Source organism: Girardinichthys multiradiatus, chromosome X (genome assembly GCF_021462225.1).
Source record: "Girardinichthys multiradiatus isolate DD_20200921_A chromosome X, DD_fGirMul_XY1, whole genome shotgun sequence".
In the NCBI taxonomy this organism is placed as follows: domain Eukaryota; kingdom Metazoa; phylum Chordata; class Actinopteri; order Cyprinodontiformes; family Goodeidae; genus Girardinichthys; species Girardinichthys multiradiatus.
In genome coordinates, this window is record NC_061817.1 from 34,584,436 (window position 1) to 34,609,788 (window position 25,353).

The 25,353-nt window shown below is 39.5% G+C and overlaps 1 protein-coding gene across 4 annotated transcripts in view; it reads left to right on the forward strand.

Annotated features, from left to right (window-relative positions):
• Positions 1-24,705, forward strand: part of LOC124863096 (protein kinase C and casein kinase substrate in neurons protein 3-like) — a 33,834-nt gene extending 9,129 nt beyond the window's left edge. For all 4 annotated transcript variants that reach the window (XM_047357343.1, XM_047357342.1, XM_047357344.1 and 1 more), the window contains exons 3-10: positions 1,485-1,641; positions 1,735-1,970; positions 13,134-13,289; positions 19,631-19,806; positions 20,076-20,196; positions 20,284-20,354; positions 21,267-21,346; positions 22,238-24,705. In XM_047357343.1, the coding sequence (XP_047213299.1) occupies positions 1,485-1,641; positions 1,735-1,970; positions 13,134-13,289; positions 19,631-19,806; positions 20,076-20,196; positions 20,284-20,354; positions 21,267-21,346; positions 22,238-22,347 (1,107 nt within the window). In that variant the 3' untranslated portion in view covers positions 22,348-24,705. The remainder of the gene's footprint in view (positions 1-1,484; positions 1,642-1,734; positions 1,971-13,133; positions 13,290-19,630; positions 19,807-20,075; positions 20,197-20,283; positions 20,355-21,266; positions 21,347-22,237) is intronic.
• The last annotated feature ends 648 nt before the right edge of the window (positions 24,706-25,353 follow it).

A 25,353-nucleotide genomic window follows, 5' to 3' on the forward strand; every position in this document is an offset into this window, starting at 1 on the left:
GGGTTGCCGGTTTGAACCCCCGCTCTGTCCGTCTCAGTTGTTGTGTCATCATGTGCCTCATTTTATCTTATCTTATTAGCTTAGCTTAATTTAGCGATCCTTACTTATTTTATTATGGCTTATCTTAGTTGATCTTAGCTAATTATATCGTTGGGTGTCATAGGTGGGGTTGATTCATCCCGATTTGCACTTAACTTAGTTTGGTAAACTTTTACCTTAGCGTAGCTGATTTTAGTTAAGTCCATTTAGTTTAGCTTATCTGATTTTAGCTTAGCTTTTCTTAATTTAAATGATAATTTACATCTAATTTTAGATTTGTTAACCGTAACTGCCTTGATTCATCTGAGTTAATGAAAGTTTAACTTAGCTTACTTAATCTTGTCTTCACTTGGTTTAATTAATTTTAGTTTACATTGGTTTATTTTGGTGGAGCTTACTTTATCTTAGTTCATCTTAGATTTGCGTGGCTTGTCTATTTGTTTATTGTAGCTTAATTTAATGAAGTGTATCTTTGTTAACATGGTTTAGCTTATTTCTTGTTGATTTTAACTTAACATACATTGACTTGGATTATATTGTTATCATGACTAAATTTATTTTATTTTGTCTTGGATTGTTAGATTAATTCAGCTTTTTTTGGTTTGTGTTGTATTCATTGATATATATTACTATATAAATCACCTAAATCATACCTATATAATCATACCTCTGAAGATTAATTATTGTTGCCTCCTTTAAAGTTTAATTTGAGTTATAAATATTCTAAGCGGTATCTGTGTGCCTTGTAATTTAGCAATATGACCAATAACATAATACCTGTCAGTTATGAAATGATTTTGGCCAATTTAAATGTAATAAATTTAATAACATCATAAAGCCAATTTAAGTTTCAAGTATTGCACAAAACCTTTATTTTGAATTTAGTTTATTTCTTTAAATATCTAAATCTATGATTTCATGTGTGAAATTGGGGGATAATATTTAATGTTAAATGAAGTTTACAGTAGCTAGAATTCAGGGAGAAAACAGTGCTCATGTGAGCTACATGTTAACCAGATAATAACATAACACCTTATTACATTATTAGGCAAAAAAGCTCATGGTACTGAGTTAAAAAACTCAGCAAGTCTTTTCATTGGTGACTTTAATACATTCAAAATGACCAAAACAATGTGCTGTTGGCAACTATTGTCTTATTATACAGTATTGGTTGCTAGACTGTGTATATATTTATAAAAACATAAGTCACCATGAAAACAAACTGAATATTTCATATAGCAAAAATATTAAGTGCAGTCATCAAGGTCTATAAATGTACATCTATTTGTAATAAAACAAGGAGTGATGTAAACCAAACCCTGAGTAAATAAATTGGATACAAAGCACAGACAGACGTATACCACAAAGGTCAAGGTTTTCTTCGGGTGATTTAATCTTTGCATCTATTCAACCTTCCCTCCTCCTCCATGTTTGCATCGTGACAGCCTGGGAACTATCATCGCACCGTGAAACGCACAGAAGATGCCTTCCAGGCCTGTAACGACATCGTGGCGTGTTTCCAGGAGAGAGCCCGCTTGGAGAGGCAGTATGCTCAGCAGCTCAATGAATGGAGCAACAAGTGGAAACCAGTAGTGGACTCCAGTTAGTGTTATCTCTACAATACAAATAATGAATGCATAAACAATGCAAAATAAATCTAAAAATAGGCTCCTTTGCCTCCTGCTCCTCCACCAGGTCCTCTGTATGGGTCTCTTTTAAAAGCTTGGCAGTGTTTTTTGTCCTCCGCTGACCGGCTGGCCTCTTTACACGCCTCCATCTGTCGCTCCCTGGTGTCGGAAGACGCAGACCGAGTCAGGACCTGGCAGAAGGACACCTTTCACAAGAAGGTATTTGGAGGCTTCAAGGAGTCCCAGGACATTGAGACGGGGTTTACACGGGCTCAGAAGCCATGGGCAAAACGGCTTAAAAAGGTAATATTCAATTCGAATATAAAAGTGTGCCTCTTTTGCACTTTTGCATCAAAAGTTAATAGTAGTATTTTGCATGTGTGATTATTTTCTTTCAAAAAATCCTTTCCAGCTTGAGTCGCTCAATTCAGGTTTAATCCATGAAATTGGAATTGACATTTATTAATTGCTTTAATTAAACTATTCGCAACTCATGATATTAAGCATACAATGAATGCAATCTTTTATATTTGCTCTGAAAATTACAGTAATCCTTCTTGAGCTTGTGTCGTTGTGAACTTAGCCTCTTGTAAAAACTTGGGCTGCGTAGTTTATCATTAAAACATCCAAGCTGCTGTAAATAATATTGCTCACACTTAAAGTTGTGGCTTCTTGTTAGCGGATTATGTTTATGTATAACTACCCCTGAAATCGTGCAGTTTTCTCTTTCAGTGGTCATGAGAACATCGAATGCATTAATTTTCTTGCAGATACAGATCAGTGTACACATGGACCTGCAGACGTGACATTTTGTGATTGTGATTGTTTTTAGCAAATTTGGTTAACTAATTAATGTTATCAAATCCAGTTTAGAAAGAATCCAAATTTTACAGAAACATAAAAAGGCCAACAATGCTTTAGACCACTGGTTTTTAGTGACTTAATTACTTGGAGAATTAATTGAACACATATCTGAGCTCATAGTGGAAGCCATTGTAATCTCATCCAGAAGGAACACATTGCTGTACAGATGATTTCTGTTTTGTTTTTTTCTGACAAAAAATGGTTTGCTCTCTTTTCTTTGAATTTAAAGGAAGACGTCTGCTCATCAGCCATGCTTTTTAGCATATTTCTGATTGAGGTCTATAACCTTAGTTGTTTTTTAAGCTTCAAACCCCAACCAAATTCATATAACTATATGTGGTTACAGATATCTGTTTCTTGTAATTATTATTGCTGTTTGACCATATTAGGCTTCTTTTTATGGAAGCAAATCGTTACCATATTTCAAATGAAAAAGCATTTTCAGAAATGCTTTTTCATTTTAAGAATGTGGCTGCATTGTTTGACTCATAAATGAAATTAGTTATCAATAATCCTATTTGCATTTTAATTTTCTTCTTCAAGACTGCTCATTCTTTCCCTGAATTAAAATGAAAAAGAAAAAGACATTTGAGATTTATTTTTTAAAATATGCACCAGCAAATAGATACCAGAATTCAATTTGAAATGTAAAATTTGAAAATGTGGCTGCATTATTTGACCCATAAATAAAATTAGTAATCAATCATCCTATTTGCATTTGCATTTTCTTCTTCAAGACGGCACATTTTATGCCATAATCAAAAAGAAAACAAAGCAGACATTGCTTTTTCGTTTTCGTGGTCTGCCCGCAAAGTACTGCCCAGAACTCGAAAACGAAAAAGCCTTCCGAGCTGCGGGCGCAGAAGAGTGACGTCAGCAGCCGCTCTTCCTCAGCTCCCTGCTGACCGAGTTACCCATCTTGTTCGGTGGGAGGCGCTGTGCACGTCTGCAGTGCATTACATTGCAAACGTGCCGAGAAATTGGTTGAATTGCAGCAGGGCTGAGCTCAATTTGTGGCAGTGGCAGGCAGAACTGGTAGTTCCGGTGGCAGGCTGTGGCATCCTTGTGGCAGACTTATGGCCTGGGACATCCAGCGTGTTTTTAAGCATTTATTTATATTTTTCTGTGAGTGACAATTCAGAATAGCCGCTCATACTCTATAATAAACCGGCTGTTTGTGCAATAAATCTTCGTCATCCTTTCAACACGTCACACAAACACATAGTGCTATTTATTTTCCATGTCAAGTAAATACAATCACCTTATGTTATGGGTCTAAAGCTGTTTATTAAATAATAATCAATAATGATATCATTATTTAAAAGTAACAGGCTATAACAATGACATCCCATTTGCCGATAATCAGCATCAGCTTCCACAAAAACAGCGGCAACCGCATTGGCAAGCTTTTACGGCCGGTCTGCCACCTTCTGGCATCCTCGCGGAATCCCGTGCCACCGTGCGGCAAGCTGTGGCAGTTCCGCCACAGCTTGCCACCGAAGCTGCCACCGGAACTACCAGTTCTGCCTGCCACTGCCACAAATTGAGCTCGGCCCTGCTGCAATTCAATCAATTTCTCGGCACGTTTGCAATGTAATGCAATGCAGACATGCACAGCGCCTCCCACCGAACAAGATGGGTAGCTCGGTCAGCAGGGAGCTGAGGAAGAGCGGCTGCTGACGTCACTCTTCTGCGCCCGCAGCTCGGAATGCTTTTTCGAGTTCTGGGCAGTACTTTGCGGGCAGACCACGAAAACGAAAAAGCAATGTCTGCTTTGTTTTCTTTTTGATTATGGCATAAAATGTGCAGTCTTGAAGAAGAAAATGCAAATGCAAATAGGATGATTGATTACTAATTTTATTTATGGGTCAAAACCACGCAGCCACATTCTTAAAATGAAAAAGCATTTCTGAAAATGCTTTTTCATTTTCAAATTTTACATTTCAAATTGAATTCTGGTATCTATTTGCTGGGGTACATTTTGAAAAATAAATCTCAAATGTCTTTTTCTTTTTCATTTTAATTCAGTGAAAGAATGAGCAGTCTTGAAGAAGAAAATTAAAATGCAAATAGGATTATTGATAACTAATTTCATTTATGAGTCAAACAATGCTGCCACATTCTTAAAATGAAAAAGCATTTCTGAAAATGCTTTTTCATTTGAAATATGGTAACGATTTGCTTCCATATCTTTTAAGCAAAGCAATTGGCTATTTGGATCCATCTTACACTCTTGTTTAAGTATAGCTGCCTAAAGGACACTTGCTTAAAAATTATGCTGACGTACCTAATGTGTTGGGATTATGAATCTGAGAATATTATTTAATATTTAATAATAATATTTTAATATTTTATCAAATAATATTTCGGTCTGTTAAGGGTTGTCCTGTGAATACCAGCCCAGTAAGGCGATGGTATTAAGACAAAATAGAAAGGTGTGAGACGAGCTCTGACATTATTGAACAGCAAAACTCTGCACATACAGGGGTTGGACAATGAAACTGAAACACCTGGTTTTAGACCACAATAATTTATTAGTATGGTTTAGGGCCTCCTTTTGCAGCGTCAACTCGTCTTGGGAATGACATATACAAGTCCTGCACAGTGGTCAGAGGGATTTTAAGCCATTCTTCTTGCAGGATAGTGGCCAGGTCACTGCGTGATACTGGTGGAGGAAAGCGTTTCCTGACTCGCTCCTCCAAAACACCCCAAAGTGGCTCAATGATATTTAGATCTGATGACTGTGCAGGCCATGGGAGATGTTCAACTTCACTTTCATGTTCATCAAACCAATCTTTCACCAGTCTTGCTGTGTGTATTGATGTATTGTCATCCTGATACACGGCACCGCCTTCAGGATACAATGTTTGAACTATTGGATGCACATGGTCCTCAAGAATGGTTTGGTAGTCCTTGGCAGTGACGCACCCATCTAGCACAAGTATTGGGCAAAGGGAATGCCATGATATGGCAGCCTAAACCATCACTGATCCACCCCCATGCTTCACTCTGGGCATGCAACAGTCTGGGTGGTACGCTTCTTTGGGGCTTCTCCACACCGTAACTCTCCCGGATGTGGGGAAAACAGTAAAGGTGGACTCTTCAGAAAACAATACATGTTTCACATTGTCCACATCCCAAGATTTGCGCTCCTTGCACCATTGAAACCGTTTGGCATTGGCATGAGTGACCAAAGGTTTGGCAATAGACCCTGTGGAGCTCCCGACGGACAGATCTGGTGGAAACAGGAGAGTTGAGGTGCACATTTAATTCTGCCGTGATTTGGGCAGCCGTGGTTTTATGTTTTTTGGATACAATCCAGGTTAGCAGCCGAACATCCCTTTCAGACAGCTTCCTCTTGCGTCCACAGTTAATCCTGTTGGATGTGGTTCGTCCTTCTTGGTGCTATGTTGACATTACCCTGGATACCGTGGCTCTTGATACATCACAAAAACTTGCTGTCTTGGTCACAGATGCGCCAGCAAGACGTGCACCAACAATTTGTCCTCTTTTGAACTCTGGTATGTCACCCATAATGTTGTGTGCATTTCAATATTTTGAGCAAAACTGTGATCTTACCCTGCTAATTGAACCTTCACACTCTGCTCTTACTGGTGCAATGTGCAATCAATGAAGACTGGCTACCAGGCTGGTCCAATTTAACCATGAAACCTCCCACACTAAAATGACAGGTGTTTTAGTTTCATTGTCCAACCCCTGTATATGGAATGAATTCACACAATTTCTTAAAATACAAGAATTTATTAACAAAAATAAGTCAACTCAAGTCAATCATATTTCAATCAACAAACTCTTTACTATGCTAAAACAATCCAACTAAAGTACCAAGCAGAATTAAGGAATAACAAAGACTAATGGCCTATGTACAATATACACAAGTTGATCAAAGATGATTGAGAACCATGACCAAAAGAGTGATGCAACATTACCATGCAATGTTATTTATGTTTGAGAACCAAGGATTATCTTGAAGAATCTGGAAATGAAGTTATGTTAGTCTTGGAACTAACTTAGGCAATAATCAGCAAACGTTTAGACAACCATTCACAGTGCAAGATCAGTTAAAATATTATTTTAATAAAATAATGTCTTAAATAATGATCTGCTGAATAAAACCAACCTTCTGGATGACCATTTCTCAAAGGTGTCTCATTAGCTGCCTTTATTTATTAAAATAATATTTGAAGAAATATTATTAAGGGAATATTTTGGAAAAGAACCAAATCTTTCTGGAGAAATGGGGCTTAATGGTGTTTACTTAGTTATCAAATTTAATAAAATGATGTTAGGGACACATTATTTACTGGATTGAAAACTAAACCTTTCTGGGTAAATATTATTTAGCAGCAAGCACATGTCCTTAGCTGTTAGCAGTTAAGCTAACAAAGAAGCTGCTAGCTTAGCACCAGATTCAAACAAACACCTTTAAAAATACCGTTAATAAAAGGGTTAAAATACATAAGCGCGGACAGCGCGTTATGATCAATCTTCTGTTTCAAATCACCCTTTAATAAAGTTTGTCTTAACTTTAAAAACACACAAAGAACACAACCTGAGCACGTGTGCTGCAGACAGTCTGCTAGCACCAAGATAGCGGAGTTCAACACAAACAAAACCAAACTTCATAAAATGAAAAACGTTTAGATAATTTCAACCTAAATCACTTCTATGTTTTTCTGCCAAACACTTAACCTCATGAACTGTGGTGAGGAACGTTGTCCAAGCGACGAGAAAGTTTGAAGAGAGCGGCCCGTTCTCTCCGCTAACCACACTGCACGTTACCGTTACCACGGTGATGGGGTCTCTGCTGTCTTCCTTCCAGACTGGGAGACCGCTCCACTTGGCTTCATAGAGACCGCTTCTCTTTAGGGAACTTCTCTGGGACAGTTTGCTTCTGCAGGCTTCAGAGAGAGAAAGTCAACCCAGGCGTGTACCTTAATTCCCGTTTTTATGAATGAATACTGGGTACACAAACAGTTATTCACTCATACTTAACTTGTGCATATGATCACGTGATCTTATGACACTCTTGGATCCAGTTGAAGAGTTATGTCTTTTTGCCAGCAAAAAGACATCAGCGCGCTTGTCTCCCCTATCCGGTCCCTTTTGAAGGCCGTGTGGAAGAGGGCGGATGTAGCAACAGCTGTGCTTTTATTTGGGTAGGGGCTTCACAGGAAGTCCGCAGTTATCCTGTTTCCTGGCTGTGCTGGAAGAAGGTTAATACACTTTATTTTGAAAAGTTCAAGAAGAGTTCGTACTGGAGTTTTAATGTTGAAATCCATGGCTGGGTCCCAACATCCCCCCTTTTAGTTCCGAAGAATGGGATGAAGTCCACAGTCTTTGGGGCTAAACATCCATCCTCAGCCATGTGAAAAGAGTCACTGGTTTCCTGTAGGTAGGCAGAGTTCAACAGTTCATTTTAGTTCAGAGGTTTGTGTTTGGACAGGAGTGAGTCAAGTTTGGGCAGAGACTAACACTGATAAAATGTTTTAAAGAGGAAAAAAAAAAAAAAAAAAAAAGTCATGTAATAATTTTCACACCATAATAATACTGCTTTTAAGCCTTAATTTCTGAAGTTCAAAACCATACAAAAGAAAAAGATTAAAACAGAACATAGGGTGTTGGAAATTATTTACCATCTTCATACCTTGTTTGATAAATTTTACAGGGTTGATTCTTGCCATGTCTTTTAGGAATGCCGTTACCTCAGTTGTAACGCACCTGCAGATCATCTCAAACTCCTTTGTGATGACATCTGTGGAGTGGCTCCACTCTTTACCACCAACCTTACAGTTCGATGTTGCATTGTGAAAAGGTGTTTGTCTTTTAACTGGCTGCTTGTCATTTCGCTGGCGCCAGTTACCACCCCACTGGTTCTGTTGCATCACTTGGGGAGTTACTTTGCGCTTCTTCTTAGGCCTGTTCTCAGTTTGAATGTTTAACACTCTAACTCTGCCTTTTCCTGCTCTGTCTGAACGGACACGTGTTTCCCACACAAGCTGTGCATATCTACGAGTCTCCTGCATGGAGAGATTCTCTGTTCTGCAATGCACGGTCACTTCATACTGCACGCTAACGTGGAGGTTGTGAAGAAACAAAGACTTAAAAGTGTGGTCTTCTTCAAGACCTGGAGCATAACATCCCTGAAAATAAGCTGTCTTTAAACGGTGGAAATATTCTCTGGGAGGTTCATCCTGTTTTTGCAAAATTGTCAAAGCATTAATAGTGGCAGCGGCTTCATCTCTGTAAACACAGTACTCCTCTCTAAGAGCCTGACAGAGAGCTGGATAACTGTCCCTAATTTCTGGAGGAAGAGTTTTTATGAACACATGAACACTCTTAGCTGTTTTCCAAATAAGCCTCAGCTTCTCACGATCAGAAGGAAAACGCAAGTCAAGAAGACAATGTTCGACCTCAAGCAGGTAAGCCTCAATATTTGACTCCTGGCTACCTGGATCAAAAACTTCTATGTCTTTAGCAAGGGATTCAAGCTGTTTGAAACGGACACCATGCTCCCAAGGTGGACCACGTCCATCTGAGAAGTCATACTGGTTAGGTTCATGAAATGGTGGAAGAAAGCAAGTTTTCTCATGACTTAAATGAGAGCTTTCTAATGAATGGACTCAGGCAAGTGGTGGTGGGTCAGGTTGGATTGAGTCACCTGAGAGCCATGTGTGTCTCTCCTGGCCCCTAGGGGTTGACACAGAGTCAGAAGGGAGAGGGATGCCGATCAGGCCAGAAGGGTGCTCCTCCCACCAAATTGGACCACTTGTGCACGCTGAGTCCGGCACTTGGTCATCTTGGTGGTTGTTCACTGCAATGGGATTTAGCAGGACACCACTGGAGACCATCTGACTTCCAACACTTTTGTTGAGGTCTGTGGAAGTAAGTTGAACACTTGGACTAAACTCTGACCTAGGTGCTGAATGCCTGCTGTCTGAGTCTGGCCCCATCTGTGGCTGCTGTGAGTGAAAATGCAAATCTGGTACCTGAAAGGTGGGGGCCTGTTCCTGCTTTTGGGATGAAGCTTTCTTGAGCTCATCTGCCTTCAGGTCCACTAACTTTGCTTCAGCTTTCTTGGTCCTCTCCTCAGCTTTTGAGAGCTCAAGCTTCACAGCATTCTCTCTTTCGAGGGTCATCTGATGGGCAGTCTGTAACTGAAAATATCTTTTAGCTTCCAGTTGTGATTTCTGCTGATACAACAAGGTAAGCTGGCAAAGAACATCTGAAATCAGAGCCTCTCTAGTCGGATACTTAATGAAGTTTACCAACTCCTGAATCCTCTCATCACATGCAGCAAGGTCAAACTGATTTAAAACATCCCGCTCATCTGGAGAAAAACGGATGAGATCAGCAACCACCACTTTCTGCATCTCCACATCTGCTGAATTCATAATGGAGTTTGTTTCCATCATTCTGGCAGACACAAAACAACAACAAAGTTTTGAGAAATTGCTAAAAGCAACAACATCCAGCAAATGTATGTCCAGCTATATATGTATATCTGACTATACATACAGGTCCTTCTCAAAATATTAGCATATTGTGATAAAGTTAATTATTTTCCATAATGTCATGATGAAAATTTAACATTCATATATTTTAGATTCATTGCACACTAACTGAAATATTTCAGGTCTTTTATTGTCTTAATATGGATGATTGTGGCATACAGCTCATGAAAACCCAAAATTCCTATCTCACAAAATTAGCATATTTCATCCGACCAATAAAAGAAAAGTGTTTTTAATACAAAAAACGTCAACCTTCAAATAATCATGTACAGTTATGCACTCAATACTTGGTCGGGAATCCTTTTGCAGAAATGACTGCTTCAATGCGGCGTGGCATGGAGGCAATCAGCCTGTGGCACTGCTGAGGTCTTATGGAGGCCCAGGATGCTTCGATAGCGGCCTTTAGCTCATCCAGTGTGTTGGGTCTTGAGTCTCTCAACGTTCTCTTCACAATATCCCACAGATTCTCTATGGGTTTCAGGTCAGGAGAGTTGGCAGGCCAATTGAGCACAGTGATACCATGGTCAGTAAACCATTTACCAGTGGTTTTGGCACTGTGAGCAGGTGCCATGTCGTGCTGAAAAATGAAATCTTCATCTCCATAAAGCTTTTCAGCAGATGGAAGCATGAAGTGCTCCAACATCTCCTGATAGCTAGCTGCATTGACCCTGCCCTTGATAAAACACAGTGGACCAACACCAGCAGCTGACACGGCACCCCAGACCATCACTGACTGTGGGTACTTGACACTGGACTTCTGGCATTTTGGCATTTCCTTCTCCCCAGTCTTCCTCCAGACTCTGGCACCTTGATTTCCGAATGACATGCAGAATTTGCTTTCATCCAAAAAAAGTACTTTGGACCACTGAGCAACAGTCCATTGCTGCTTCTCTGTAGCCCAGGTCAGGTGCTTCTGCCGCTGTTTCTGGTTCAAAAGTGGCTTGACCTGGGGAATGCGGCACCTGTAGCCCATTTCCTGCACACGCCTGTGCACGGTGGCTCTGGATGTTTCTACTCCAGACTCAGTCCACTGCTTCCGCAGGTCCCCCAAGGTCTGGAATTGGCCCTTCTCCACAATCTTCCTCAGGGTCCAGTCACCTCTTCTCGTTGTGCAGCGTTTTCTGCCACACTTTTTCCTTCCCACAGACTTCCCACTGAGGTGCCTTGATACAGCACTCTGGGAACAGCCTATTCGTTCAGAAATTTCTTTCTGTGTCTTACCCTCTTGCTTGAGGGTGTCAATAGTGGCCTTCTGGACAGCAGTCGGGTCGGCAGTCGTAAGACTGCCTCCATGATTGGGGTTTTGAGTGATGAACCAGGCTGGGAGTTTTAAAGGCCTCAGGAATCTTTTGCAGGTGTTTAGAGTTAACTCGTTGATTCAGATGATTAGGTTCATAGCTCGTTTAGAGACCCTTTTAATGATATGCTAATTTTGTGAGATAGGAATTTTGGGTTTTCATGAGCTGTATGTCACAATCATCCGTATTAAGACAATAAAAGACCTGAAATATTTCAGTTAGTGTGCAATGAATCTAAAATATATGAATGTTAAATTTTCATCATGACATTATGGAAAATAATGAACTTTATCACAATATGCTAATATTTTTGAGAAGGACCTGTATATTGGAAACATTTGTATGAGTGTAAAATGGGCACAGAAGTTGATCATTCAACCTGTGACTTATGACAACACTATGCTCTAAGTGTTACAATGCTACTCCTTTCTCTAAGGACATTTGTGATTTTAGTGTTACTTTTTCACCTTTCTTGGGAGAACTATTGATTAGACAGTACTCTTAACCTTTAAGGGGATTTTGTTTAAAATGCAAAGGAAAAAGAAAATTGCTACACCTCTTAAGGGTAATAATTGCAATTTGGCTTTTGGTTCACCCCCCTTTATGGCAGCAGATTACATTTGGGATTTAATCTGGCAATAAATCCTGTTCTTTCAAAACATAAAAAAATCTATAAAGTTACTGAATGGATACATGCATCAAAATTAGGTCAGATACTAATTTAACTGCAAAGTTAATTCAGTTTCAGATTGTGGTTGTACACAAAACACAGCCTCTGGATATAGATGTGCAGCAACTGTCTGGACAGTGAGGTTAATTGAAGTTAAACCAAGTCTCAAGTTAATGCTTACACAGAAGAAACCAGACTGAGTCAGAGCATCTAAAATTTTGCCTATGTAGCAGAGTTGATTGTTATTAGCATGAAGATATTGGAGTTACTAATTTTGACAAAAGTCTAAATTTGTTAACTCCTGGAATGTCACGAGTTATAATGTTCTCTTAAATATAATCAGGGACATCTGACGTTAGAACTCTGATGTTTTGAGTCCTATTGTGACCAGTGACAGCTGGTTTTAAGCTCATCACTTGGTGCATCAATAATGTGCAGCTGTCGTTTATTCATTCACATTTATGTACAGTGCAAGCTGTTGATAATAATGTCCACCCAGGGACGCCAAATGTTGTGATTATGAATCTGAGAATATTATTTAATATTAATATTTTAATATTTTATCAAATAATATTTCGGTCTGTTAAGGGTTGTCCTGTGAATACCAGCCCAGTAAGGCGATGGTATTAGGACAAAATAGAAAGGTGTGAGACGAGCTCTGACATTATTGAACAGCAAAACTCCGCACATATATGGAATAAATTCACACAATTTCTTAAAATACATTAACAAAAATAAGTCAACTTAAAGTCAAACATATTTCAATCAACAAACTCTTCGTACCGGAGTGTTAATGTTGAAATCCATGGCTGGGTCCCAACAATGTATCAAATTTGTTATACACACCTGATGTTAAACACACCTGACTTGAAAGCAACCCCACAAGGTTGCAATATTTTGATTAAAATAATGAATCCAGGTTTTCTATTTAGCAAATAAAATGCCTAAATTAATTATATGTAGGAATATTGTGGTTTCAAAAGGTTTGCTTTGAATTCTTTGATTTTAAATAAAATTGTAGGAACTCATTTAGACCTGCTACAGTATATCCATTGTTTTAAACAATCTCTACAGACCAAATATTCTGTTTTTTGCACAGTTGGACAAAGCTAGAAGGGCGTACCATAAGGTGAGCCGTAAGGAGCATGGTGCTAAGGAGAGAGACTTTCATGCTCAGGGAAACCCAGATGTTTCTATTGACAAACAGAAAAAGATCCAGGAGGAGAGAGAACTGGCTCAGCAAGAGGCTGAGAAGGTGAGTTTCATGCATTCTTTTCCTTTAGTTTCTTTGGCTTTAAATTATGTTTAAAATTCATCCCCATCTGTTCCACTCATTTACCTGCTAACTTGAAAATTCGGAGTTCTTGTGTGGCGTTAAATATGCACCGTAATTTTCCGTGAAAACAGATTAAATCTCAGGAAGGACAGCTGGTTGTCTATTAATTTCACAGACGGTGGTTCTATCAGGGACTCCCACTCAACAATAAAAATGGTTTCTAACAGCAAATCAAGTGCTCCAGCACCATCAAGCACTAATGGCTGAATAGGAGGCGACATGTTGTAAAAAAGTCTAATTTTTCTTTTTTGTTGGAAACCTTGATGTTGTCATGAATTGTTGCTTTGGAGCTGGACCAAAGTGTTGACAGGATCATAGGAGCAGCATAGTGAGAAAAAGCTTACAGCAGAGCACAAAGAGAACAGGACATGAAAAATGAATGGATAAACAGGCAACTGGAAAGTAACAGACAGTGTAACGGAAGGATCCAGCAATGAAAAACGAGAACCAGTGAGCTTATATACTGAGGGAGGTGTGGAGAATGACATAGGAAGTTGTGTGAATCAGGGGAAAATGTGGAACAGCTGAGGCAGAAGGTAAGACAGGGAAACTGAGGGAGGGAGACGAATACATGCAGAGAAGCTGAACTAAGACATAAGGAAACGGTAAACCAAAAACTAATATGGGAGCACCTTAGAGACTATAATGAACACAGAGAAATGAACAGGGTAAAGCAAGACCTATAAGAACATAATAAACAACAGGGAGAAGATGAGATAAATAAACAAATCTGAAATTAAAAAAACGATCATTCAAGGATCACAACAGATCTAAGATTTACCAGATCACACAGTCTTAAATTTGGAGGTAATGTGTATCATCTCACCATCTCTGTTATTGTACCATAGATCTGCTACTTTTAGCCCACAGTGTGAATGTTAGACCCGTATTTCAATTTTACTGGTTTTCTCCATTCTTGTCATATATTTATAGTTAAAATCAGATATTTACTTATTACAGGCAAGGCAAGTACACTCACTGACCAGTTTATTAGGTACACTTTGCTAGTACTGGGGTGGACCCCCTTTTGCCTTTAGAACTGCCTTTATCCTTCGTGGCATAGATTCAACAAGGTAATGGAAACATTCCTCAGAGAGTTTGGTCCATATTGACATGATAGCATCACACAGATGCTGCAGATTTGTCATCAATGATGCGAATCTCCCGTTCCATCACATCCCAAAGGTGCTCTATTGGATTGAGATCTGGTGACTGTTGAGGTCATTTGAGTACAGTGAACTCATTGTCATGTTCGTGAAACCAGTCTGATATGATTCGTGCTTTATGACATGGCACATTATCCTGCTGGAAGTAACCATCAGAAGATGGGTACACTGTGGTCATAAAGGGATGGACATGGTCAGCAACAATACTCATGTAGGCTGTGGCGTTGATACGATGCTCAATTGGTTCTAAGGGGCCCAAAGTACGCCAAGAAAATATCCCCCATACCATTACACCACTACCACCAGCCTGAACCGTTGATACAAGGCAGGATGGATTCATGCTTTCATGTTGTTGACGCCAAATTCTGACCCTACCATCCGAATGTTGCAGCAGAAATCGAGACTCATCAGACTGGGCAACGTTTTTCCAGTCTTCTATTGTTCAATTTTGGTGAGCCTGTGCGAATTATAGCCTCAGTTTCCTGTTCTTAGCTGACAGGAGTGGCACCCGGTGTGGTCTTCTGCTGCTGTAGCCCATCCGCCTCAAGGTTCAACGTGTTGTGCATTCAGAGATGCTCTTCTGCATGCCTTGGTAGTAACGAGTGGTTATTTGAGTTACTTTTGCCTTTCTATCAGCTTGAACCAGTCTGGCCATTCTCCTCTGACCTCTGGCATCAACAAGTCATTTGCGCCCACAGAACTGCTGCTCACTGGATATTTTCTCTTTTTTGGACCATTCTCTGTAATTCTGGCCAAGAGATGGTAGTACGTGAAAATCCCAGTAGATCAGGAGCTTCTGAAATACTCAGACCAGCCCGTCTGGCACCAACAAAGTCACTTAAATCACCTTTCTTCCCATTCTGATGCTCGATTTGAACTGCAGCAGATCGTCTTGACCATGTCTACATGCCTAAATGCATTGAGTTGCTGCCATGTGATTGGCTGATTAGAAATTTGCCTTAACAAGCAGTTGGACAGGTGTACCTAATAAAGTGGCCGGTGAGTGTATATTAACATAGCACCATTCATACACAAGGCAATCCAGAGTACCGTATTTTCCGCACTATAAGGCGCACTTAAAAACCTTTAATTTTTTCAAAAAATGACAGTACGCCTTGTAATCCGGAGCGCCTTATACAGGTCCTTCTCAAAAAATTTGCATATTGTGATAAAGTTAATTATTTTCTATAATGTAATGATGAAAATTTAACATTCATATATTTTAGATTCATTGCACACTAACGGAAATATTTCAGGTCTTTTATTGTCTTAATACGGATGATTTTGGCATACAGCTCATGAAAACCCAAAATTCCTATTTCACAAAATTAGCATATTTCATCTGACCAATAAAAGAAAAGTGTTTTTAATACAAAAAACGTCAACCTTCAAATAATCATGTACCTGCCCTTGATAAAACACAGTGGACCAACACCAGCAGCTGACACGGCAAGCCCAGACCATCACTGACTGTGGGTACTTGACACTGGACTTCTGGCATTTTGGCATTTCCATCTCCCCAGTCTTCCTCCAGACTCTGGCACCTTAATTTCCGAATGACATGCAGAATTTGCTTTCATCTGAAAAAAGTACTTTGGACCACTGAGCAACAGTCCAGTGCTGCTTCTCTGTAGCCCAGGTCAGGTGCTTCTGCCGCTGTTTCTGGTTCAAAAGTGGCTTGACCTGGGGAATGTGGCACCTGTATCCCATTTCCTGCACACGCCTGTGCACGGTGGCTCTAGATGTTTCTACTCCAGACTCAGTCCACTGCTTCCGCAGGTCCCCCAAGGTCTGGAATTGGCCCTTCTCCACAATCTTCCTCAGGGTCCAGTCACCTCTTCTCGTTGTGCAGCGTTTTCTGCCACACTTTTTCCTTCCCACAGACTTCCCACTGAGGTGCCTTTAGGTCGGCAGTCTTACCCATGATTGGGGTTTTGAGTGATGAACCAGGCTGGGAGTTTTAAAGGCCTCAGGAATCTTTTGCAGGTGTTTAGAGTTAACTCGTTGATTCAGATGATTAGGTTCATAGCTCGTTTAGAGACCCTTTTAATGATATGCTAATTTTGTGAGATAGGAATTTTGGGTTTTCATGAGCTGTATGCCAAAATCATCCGTATTAAGACAATAAAAGACCTGAAATATTTCAGTTAGTGTGCAATGAATCTAAAAAATATGAATGTTAAATTTTCATCATTACATTATGGAAAATAATGAACTTTATCACAATATGCTAATATTTTGAGAAGGACCTGTATACGGATCAATTGGTTAATTGGTTGTTCCATACTGGTTGTACACGGCGCTCTGTCAAAATGTTTCAGTACGACTGGTAAACTACAAAGCCGCACCGCTTGCAGTATTACGGCTACCGTAGTCAGGGGTGTCGCCTAAGTAATAGCGGTAAACACCTGTACTGTGCTTACTCCTAGTCCAACACCACTTGTGTGTGTATAACGGTTGAATGTACTGTTGCAGGAATTGCCTGAACTATATGTGATTAGAAGCTCAGTGTGTGGGGTGTATGTTTCGTGTGTGTGTATGGAAGATGTTGACATTACTCCTCCGGACAGAGGTGGCGCTGTGTGCTGCCGTAGCTGAGAATCAAGAGTGAAGGAGTGACGTCGGTATTATTGTGTGTGTGGGGTGGGTAGAGACGGCGACCGGTGCAGCGGTGTATGAGTCTGTAAGCCCTGTGTTTTTACATGCTGCAAAGTCATTAAAAAGAACCCCGAATCTCGTCAACAACTCAGTGTTTTGATGCTGTTTCTTCATGCTCAACTCAGCAACGTATGAGTGAGGGAGTTAACCCCGAGGAAACTAGTAACTTCAGCCCTGGAGAAAGCGTCTCCCCTGTGTCATCAGACTACGGTCAGGGGACAGAAACAGGAAAGGTTAACAGTACTAACGTTTGATTTAGTGCATCAAACTGTTTCTTTTACGTGTTTACTGAATCAGGGAAAAGTTCCCTTTCACGTTTTAACTAACGTTTGATTTCAACTTCAACTTCATAGACTCCAATGCATTCCTAACTATTGGCTCTATTCAATAGAATTCTATGTAGAGGAGACCTTACCATGAGAGTGAATGGAGTTATCAGAACGCTGGTTTGTAGTGTATTAATAAAGTTTGACTGACTGACGTATCTGACTGTTTTGTTGACATTCTCTTTAGCACACCTCCATCTAGTGGATGCATAACGCAACCCCAGTCAAACGTTTGACTGCAGTAGCTTCTATTCTATGCGCCTTATAATCCAGTGCGCCCTATATATGAAAAAAGTTCTAAAATAGGCCATTCATTGAAGGTGCGCCTTATAATCCGGTGCGCCTTATAGTGCGGAAAATACGGTACTTTACAGGAAATCAAAAACAAAGACATCAAAATAGCAAACACTTGTAGGGTTGCTGAAAAGAGATCTCAATATGCAAAACATTAAAAGCAATGCACAAAAATCAAGAAATGTTACAGTACAAACAGTTTTAGCATTTTATCACTCTTTAATGATCGGGAAAACTGCAGTAAAGTCTTTACGGTTCATACTGCCTAAACTACTCAGAAATGTGCTACAGTTCAGAACCAATTAGTGCTTTGTAGACCAATAGCAACATTTTGAAGTCCATCATTTTATAAACGGGATGCAAGGGAAGTGATTTAAAAACGGGTTTGATGTGATCCATTTTCCTGGGTTGATCAGGACTCTAGAAGCCTTTTAGATGAGCTGATTGGGTTTTACAGAGACCAGTAAAGACACCATTACAATAATCCAACCTACTGAAAGAAACCATACACCAGTCTTTCTGTTTCCCATATACACAGGAAATTCTCCTTTCCGGCAGTCTTGTAAAGATGATAGTAAGCTGATTGAACAGATTTTATGGGGTTGGTAAAATTAGCTCTGAGTTGAAAACAACACCAAGGTTTCTTGCTTTGTCTATAATCTTTAGTCCCACTGAGACTAGTTAAGCGCTGATTTGTCTCCTTGCAGTTTGGGATTAAAAACAATAATTTTTGTCTTTTTTGTGTTAAACTGGAAGAGATTCTGACCCACCCACTCACTGAGATTATGGACACACTGAATACAAAGACACATGACATTTTTTCTCACTGTCTGAGATTAAATCAGACTGAACTCTTCATGCTTTATTACTTGTATTTGCTAAATGTTGGAATAATGATATAGAGATTTTTTTTTTAACTCTTCAGACTTATGAAAGACCCATTTGTGCCCAAATCTCCTGGCTGATGTCTTAAGATTTTGCTTCAATATTTCCAATTAAAGATCTTTCCTTATGATTCCATATATTTTGTAAAGTGCACCTGTCGCTTCTGCAGCACAACACATCCACAACATGATTCTTTCTCTCCCTATACTCCACAGTTGGGATGGTGCAAGTTTCCTCTAAATGTAACGATGGTCATTGTGACTAAACTTGTGAATTTTGGTTTCATCAGACCACAGGACATGTCTCCAAAAATTAAGGTCTTTGTCCATGATAAAATTTTCAAACTTTGCTTTTGGAGTGATGGCTTTTTCCTCTCTGAGGAAACCACCAAAACATATTTATCTCTTGGACGCAGAACCAGTCCCCTTACTGAGCAGCATGATGGCTTGACATACCCATGCTGGGTTTATACTTCATATAGCTGTTTGAACAGATAATTGCGGCAGCTTCAGGCATACAGTATTATACTCAAGGTGAATCAGACTTGTGGAGGTCCAAAAGTCCCCTCCAGATATCTTGACTTATATTTCATAAAAGGAAGCAGTGTGTTTGAGGTGTCACCTTAAAATGTATCCATAAGTGTACCGCCATTTGACTCAGATGTTTTGAGTTAACCCTTTATAAGCTTGACACCTTATCTGGGCGAGAAACAGCCCAAGATAAGTCAAAAGCAAATTACCTTTAAAAAGTTTCAAGGACAATTGGTCAAGACTAGCTCTGTGGAAATTAATATAATGATAAATGTTGTGTTTAAAACTTCTGCTGTATATACTTGTGAAATCAGTCAAATATTACAGAATGTTGCCTAATATGTCTTAGCTACATGATACTGTATAAAACCATTTCTTTGCCTGGGTCTGTGATTCTGCAGGTCCGTGCTCGCTATGAGAAGGTCCTGGAGGAGGTGAACCGCTACGTTCCTCGCTACATGGAGGAGATGGAGTCCATTTTCGACCAATCCCAGGATGAAGAGCGAAGGAGAATTCTGTTTCTCAAAGAGGCCTTCCTCTCCATCCACACACACCTGGACGTCACCAACAACGAGAGGTGAGCTGCAACGTGCTGCTTGTATGTGGAGACCATGAAGGTATCTGTTCCACTCTATATTAATGCACAAGTGTTTCTCAGTGAATCGACTGCACGTCTATTAATGGAAAAGCATAGATAAGATAGCCATTTCATTAATTTTCAAACATCTACCACAGCTGCAGGGTGGGAATAGTTAAGATCAGAGATATTATATAGTCTTAATGCTTTTTAATTTGAAGCAGTTCTTTACTAAGATGATCAATTTTTGTTCACCACTTGTCACTTAGTGTGAGGGCCGTGTACAATGAGCTACACAACACCCTGATGGGCATCGATGAGCAAGAAGACCTTCGCTGGTGGAAAAACACTCTTGGACCCGGCATGCCGACTGACTGGCCTCACTTCCAGGTGTTTGCTTTGGTCCATCATTCATGCCTTTTAGACTGAAATTCAGTTCTGTGGCTTTAAACATTACCTGATTTAAATCTTTCCAAGGATTATTCACCTGAAAAGAAAACCAAAAAGGGGAAGAAGGAGGTGGAAAAGAAAGAAACGATAGAAAAGAGGTTAGTGGATCTGGTCTTTACATACAGGCTCCATGGGTAGGAATGTCATATAAATGGATCTTTGACCATTGTTCTTGACAAAATTGTTCATTTGAACTGGCTGGTTTCCTGGTATGGACCTTGCTTTTAAATATAACCCAGAATAGTGTTGAGATCGGGGATATTTCAGAAACTTGGTATTGGCTAGCTTTATCCATCCCCAAACCAGTTTGGACTTGTGTTTGAGATCACTGACCTGTTGAACGTTCTATTGAGTTCAATCATGTAGCTGCTGAATTAGATGAAGGTGTAGGACTTGGAGGTAGACGTCATTCTTCGTTATTCCATCTACTTTGTGCAATGAACCCATTCATCTGGCAGAAAAACAGCCCCGCAGCATCATCCTACCACCACACGCTTTTTCACTTCTCAGATCTTCTTTTTCCTCATTTGGGAGGAAATAAGACACAACGGAGAGAACTGAGGCTGGAAACATCAGAAATGTCAACTGCCAACCAAATTTATATATACTGCGTAATGAGAGCACACACTGCAGTAAACTGAGTAAACTGGATGTGCCTGATGGACATTTTATTTTAAGTAAAAATTTAATTTATAAAACTTCAACCTCCCAAATTTTAATTGAAATGCAGCTAATCTCCTTCAAGACAAGACTTCCTTTTCTGCTCTTCAACCATTTTAATGAGCCCAAATATCTTCTTAAAAGCAGAAAAAAACAGAATTGCTGCTTAAAACGTGTTTAAATATGGCTACTTAAAACATCTTCGACATCATTGACTCAGTAAAAGAAATCAGAGGATGGAAAAACTCCCCTTTACCTGCATTTGTGTTTATTTTATTATTACCATTTTAGATGCAGTGTTGATGTAATTTTGATCAAACTGCTTTGTGTTTTCTTCCTGTTTTGCCCAGTGTGATGATTGGAGGAGTGAGAGTGAGAGCTCTCTATGACTATGTCGGTCAGGAGACAGACGAGCTCTCCTTTAAAGCAGGTAAATGGGCACTGATGCAAACACATACATAGCATTATTGTGCATAGCATTTATTGGCAATACTCCTGATGATGTATTATTCACTGGCCAACCTTCAAGCTGTTTAGAAAAGACTCTAAGTGGGCAGCAGAAGTAAACAAAAATAATTATTTTATTGAAAACTTTAACAAACTGGACAAATTAAAGTGGTTCTTGTAAAACTGTAAAAGCCAGTCCTTCGGCGACTCTGAAAATGGCTGCAGGCACACACAACTTAGTCCATCTCATGAGTTTCTGCTGCTGGTTCTGCTGGTTTGGGCCGGGAAGGTGGTGGAAAATTGGAAAGACTTTGAGACTCCTAGCTGTGTAGCTAAAGCTGCAGCCAAAGCACCCAAACACAGCATCTTCTTAGGGACTTTAATGTGATTTATTGGAATTTTTTTGTGATAGACCAAAGCAAAGTAGCTCATAATTGTGAAGTGGAAGCATAATACATAGATCCATTTTTTTTTACAAATACAAATCCTAAATGTGATGCATATCTGTATTTAGCTTCTTATATCTTACATCCCAAAATAAAATCCAGTGCATCTAAATGCATTTAGAATATGCAGATGCTTCTACACACAGCTCCCTGGAGAATCCCTCCTGCAAAGGCCATCTATGTTCTGGCTGTTTTTTTAAAACATCGTAATCTGGTGCAAAGGGGCTGAAAATGCCTTGCTCTCCCCTGCAACCTTATTCATCTGTGTCCGTAGCTGAGGATAGGGAGTGAGTGGAAGAAGGGTTTTCAAGTAGAAAAGGCCCAGCTGTGATTTGCTTTGCCACTGAAATTATTACATAAATCTCTAAAAGTCAGGTGAAGGAAGCAGCCTAGAATATCAGAGAGTAATGGTTTCTTTCTCCCTGCAGGTGAGGAGTTTCTGAAGATAGAGGATGAGGATGACCAGGGCTGGTGTCGGGGGAAGAAGGACGAAGGCTGGGAGGGGCTTTATCCTGCCAACTATGTTGAAGTGGTATAGTTGCCACAGTCAGAACGGATATAGAAAAAACATCCTGGTGCTGCATTAGGTTCTCCTCTTTGCAGCCTGGTTCTGATCTGAAAATCAGTGCTTTCAGAATTTACACCGAGATGTTTGTCATAAATGAAAGCATGGTTCTACTTTGAGCTGTTTTAAAAATACAGATTTGTAACGCCTGAAGTATTTTACTGAATGTGTTAAGATAAAAGCACGCAAGTCATTTATGTAACGATAACATATGCTTGAGTATAAAGTCACCCTAACAAAGTTGGTACTGAAGATACGGTACAGAACCGAGATTTGTTTTTATTTTAGCCTTCTTTTTAAAATGTTATCACAATGCTTTTAAGAACTTGCTGCATTAAGTATGGAAAACAAGCAGTGTGGTTTAAATTAATCTCAAGCAGTTTTACTGACAAAGTCACAGCATCAGCCCACATCCTTCTGACCTTGAATATGTCTTAATTTGTGACTTTTTGATACTAAAAGTGCATTTCACCTCCACTTTTTCACTTCACTACTTGAAAGGGAGCAATCACATAACCCAGAATCAATTATTGCAGCTATTCCCTTTTTATCGAGCTTTATATGAGCTTTCTGATTACTTTATTTCTTTATAATATCTTCAGGACATCCAGAATACGTAAATCTGCTCTTACACATGCAGTCAGGGCCATGAGTTTTGGCATTGACACAAACGTTGCATTTTTACAATAAACTGAAGAATTATCACAAACATTTAAATGTTTCCAAAGGCTTTTAGATGTTAATACAGTACATTTATGCAAAGATGCAGTACATAAAGTGTTCAGCCTTCTTCTGTATACCTGCTGTTATTCTCTCTGACTTGCTAAATAGCAACTTCTGGGCTAATTCTTGACTGATAGTCCCCCATTCTGGTCTTCTCAGCACTTGGTCTTCTGTTTCTCCACCTGCCGCTTGAGAGCTATCCACGTGTTCCAAGAGGGGTTAAGATCTGGCTGACTTTAGATCCAAAATTTAAATTTTCTGAGCTTTGAGCCGTTTTATCAATTTCCCTTGCAACACCCTCGCACTTCCTGCAAAATTTCACTCTGTAATTGATGGTTTTCTTAGACAGAAGGGGCTTCTTTGTTGCAGACTGCAGTCCATGCAGATGCACCCTCAACCACCTTTTGACAATGATGAGCAAGCTCTGCACTGGAGACAACAAACACCATTCTAGAGTTTCCTGGACCTTTTGGATGCCTTTAAGCCTTTTTCTCTTAAAAGGAGCTGCTGCCTGATCATAATAATGAGCTGGAAAACTGAACTGAAGCTCTGAAAGTTCAGCGTTGGCTCAGTTAATGGCATGTTACTGGTCCCATCAGTGGCCCACACTGAACACCAGAACTGCTCCAACCATCAGGCTGGATCTGATCAACCATGCCAGCTGATCTTTATGAATAGGAGGCAGAATGTGAAGCCTGCTGTCTGCAAAGATGTGGCACTCGTTAATCTGTATTTATAGGTGAAACTATATTATTATTATTATTATTATTATTATTATTATAATTATTATTATAATATTGCATCAGATTAACAACCATGTTTTTTTTGTCTGTTCCTTCAACATGAAACATCTTTTTCAGCTTTTTCTATCTTTCTATTTTCAAATTTAACAATATTTACCAAAGTTAGGAAACAGCCCAGAAAATGCTTTCTTGGCCTTGCTTACCCCCTCTCTAATATCCTATATTCACGAACTTTATCTTTGTTTGTCATGTGAAAACTATGCATTTGCAATCTTGGTGTCTTTTGGAAATAAACTCTTAAAACGGCTGCATTTATGTTGAGTAGAAGTGTGTGTGGCAGAGTGCGTTTGTGAATCACAGCGTTGTTTCCCTCAGGATCCTCTGAGCTCTACCTGTGGTTGTCACAAATACACATATTGAGACGTTCACACAGCTGCCGACAGGGAGCCAAAATGACCACCAACCGAGCAACCCGCCAGCGTTCGTGTTTCAATTCAATTCAATTCAAAGATACTTTATTGATCCCCGAGGGGAAATTAGGGTAAGCCAAAGTGTTGACATGAATTCAAGGAGAAGAAAGAAGCGGAGGAACGCTTGTTGTTTAAGAAACAGAGATAATAATTTCCCCCTGGAAGGAATTTTTACACTTGATGACAGTCTTGTTGCTCATTGCAGACAGTTCGATTAAAACTACGATTGAACACTGAAGAAGAGTAGCACCGACTGGAGAAAATATACTTTAAAAACATTTTCAAGCACTAGACTGTGTGTAAAATAAAATCAAGCAAAATCTGTAAAATTCTTTTTAAAAATGTTACAATGAAATAAAGTTGGTTCTTGGAAAGGACAGGCCTCAGTAAACTGATCATAGATGTTTTTTCCTGCTCATTTAATCATGTTTTATTAGAACCCTCTAAGCATTTAGATGTTATCAACAGGAACGAGTAACATTCTCACCATTCCTGTCATTACATACATATAACAATACTTCCTATATGTCTAATATTGTGTATTTTAATATATAATGTTCTTATAATGACATGTTGACATTTATGTTTAAATGTTATAAGGCAGAATAAAATGTCTAATTTGAACTATTTGAACTATTACTGACATGTAAAATTAATGCTCCACACACCATTACCAAACAGTGTATTAAACAGACACAGCCTAGGCTTGGTCTCAATCAATTAAATATGTGGATTATTTATAATATTTCATCATAGGTAATTAATAAAACACAACTGGATATCTGTTAGTGTGAGAGACCCTGAAAATCAGCGTCATTTTATCAACAATTGCTTTCTAAATGGGCTCCACGGTATCACAGTTGGTAGCACTGTTGCCTTGCAGCAAGAAGGTCCTGGGTTCGACTCCTGGGCAGGGATCTTTCTCTACGGTGTTTGCATGTTCTCCCTGTGCATGCTTGGGTTCTCTCCAGGTACTCCGGCTTGCCACAGTCCAAAAACTTGACTGTTAGGTTAATTTGTCTCTCTAGAATCCCCTATGAGTT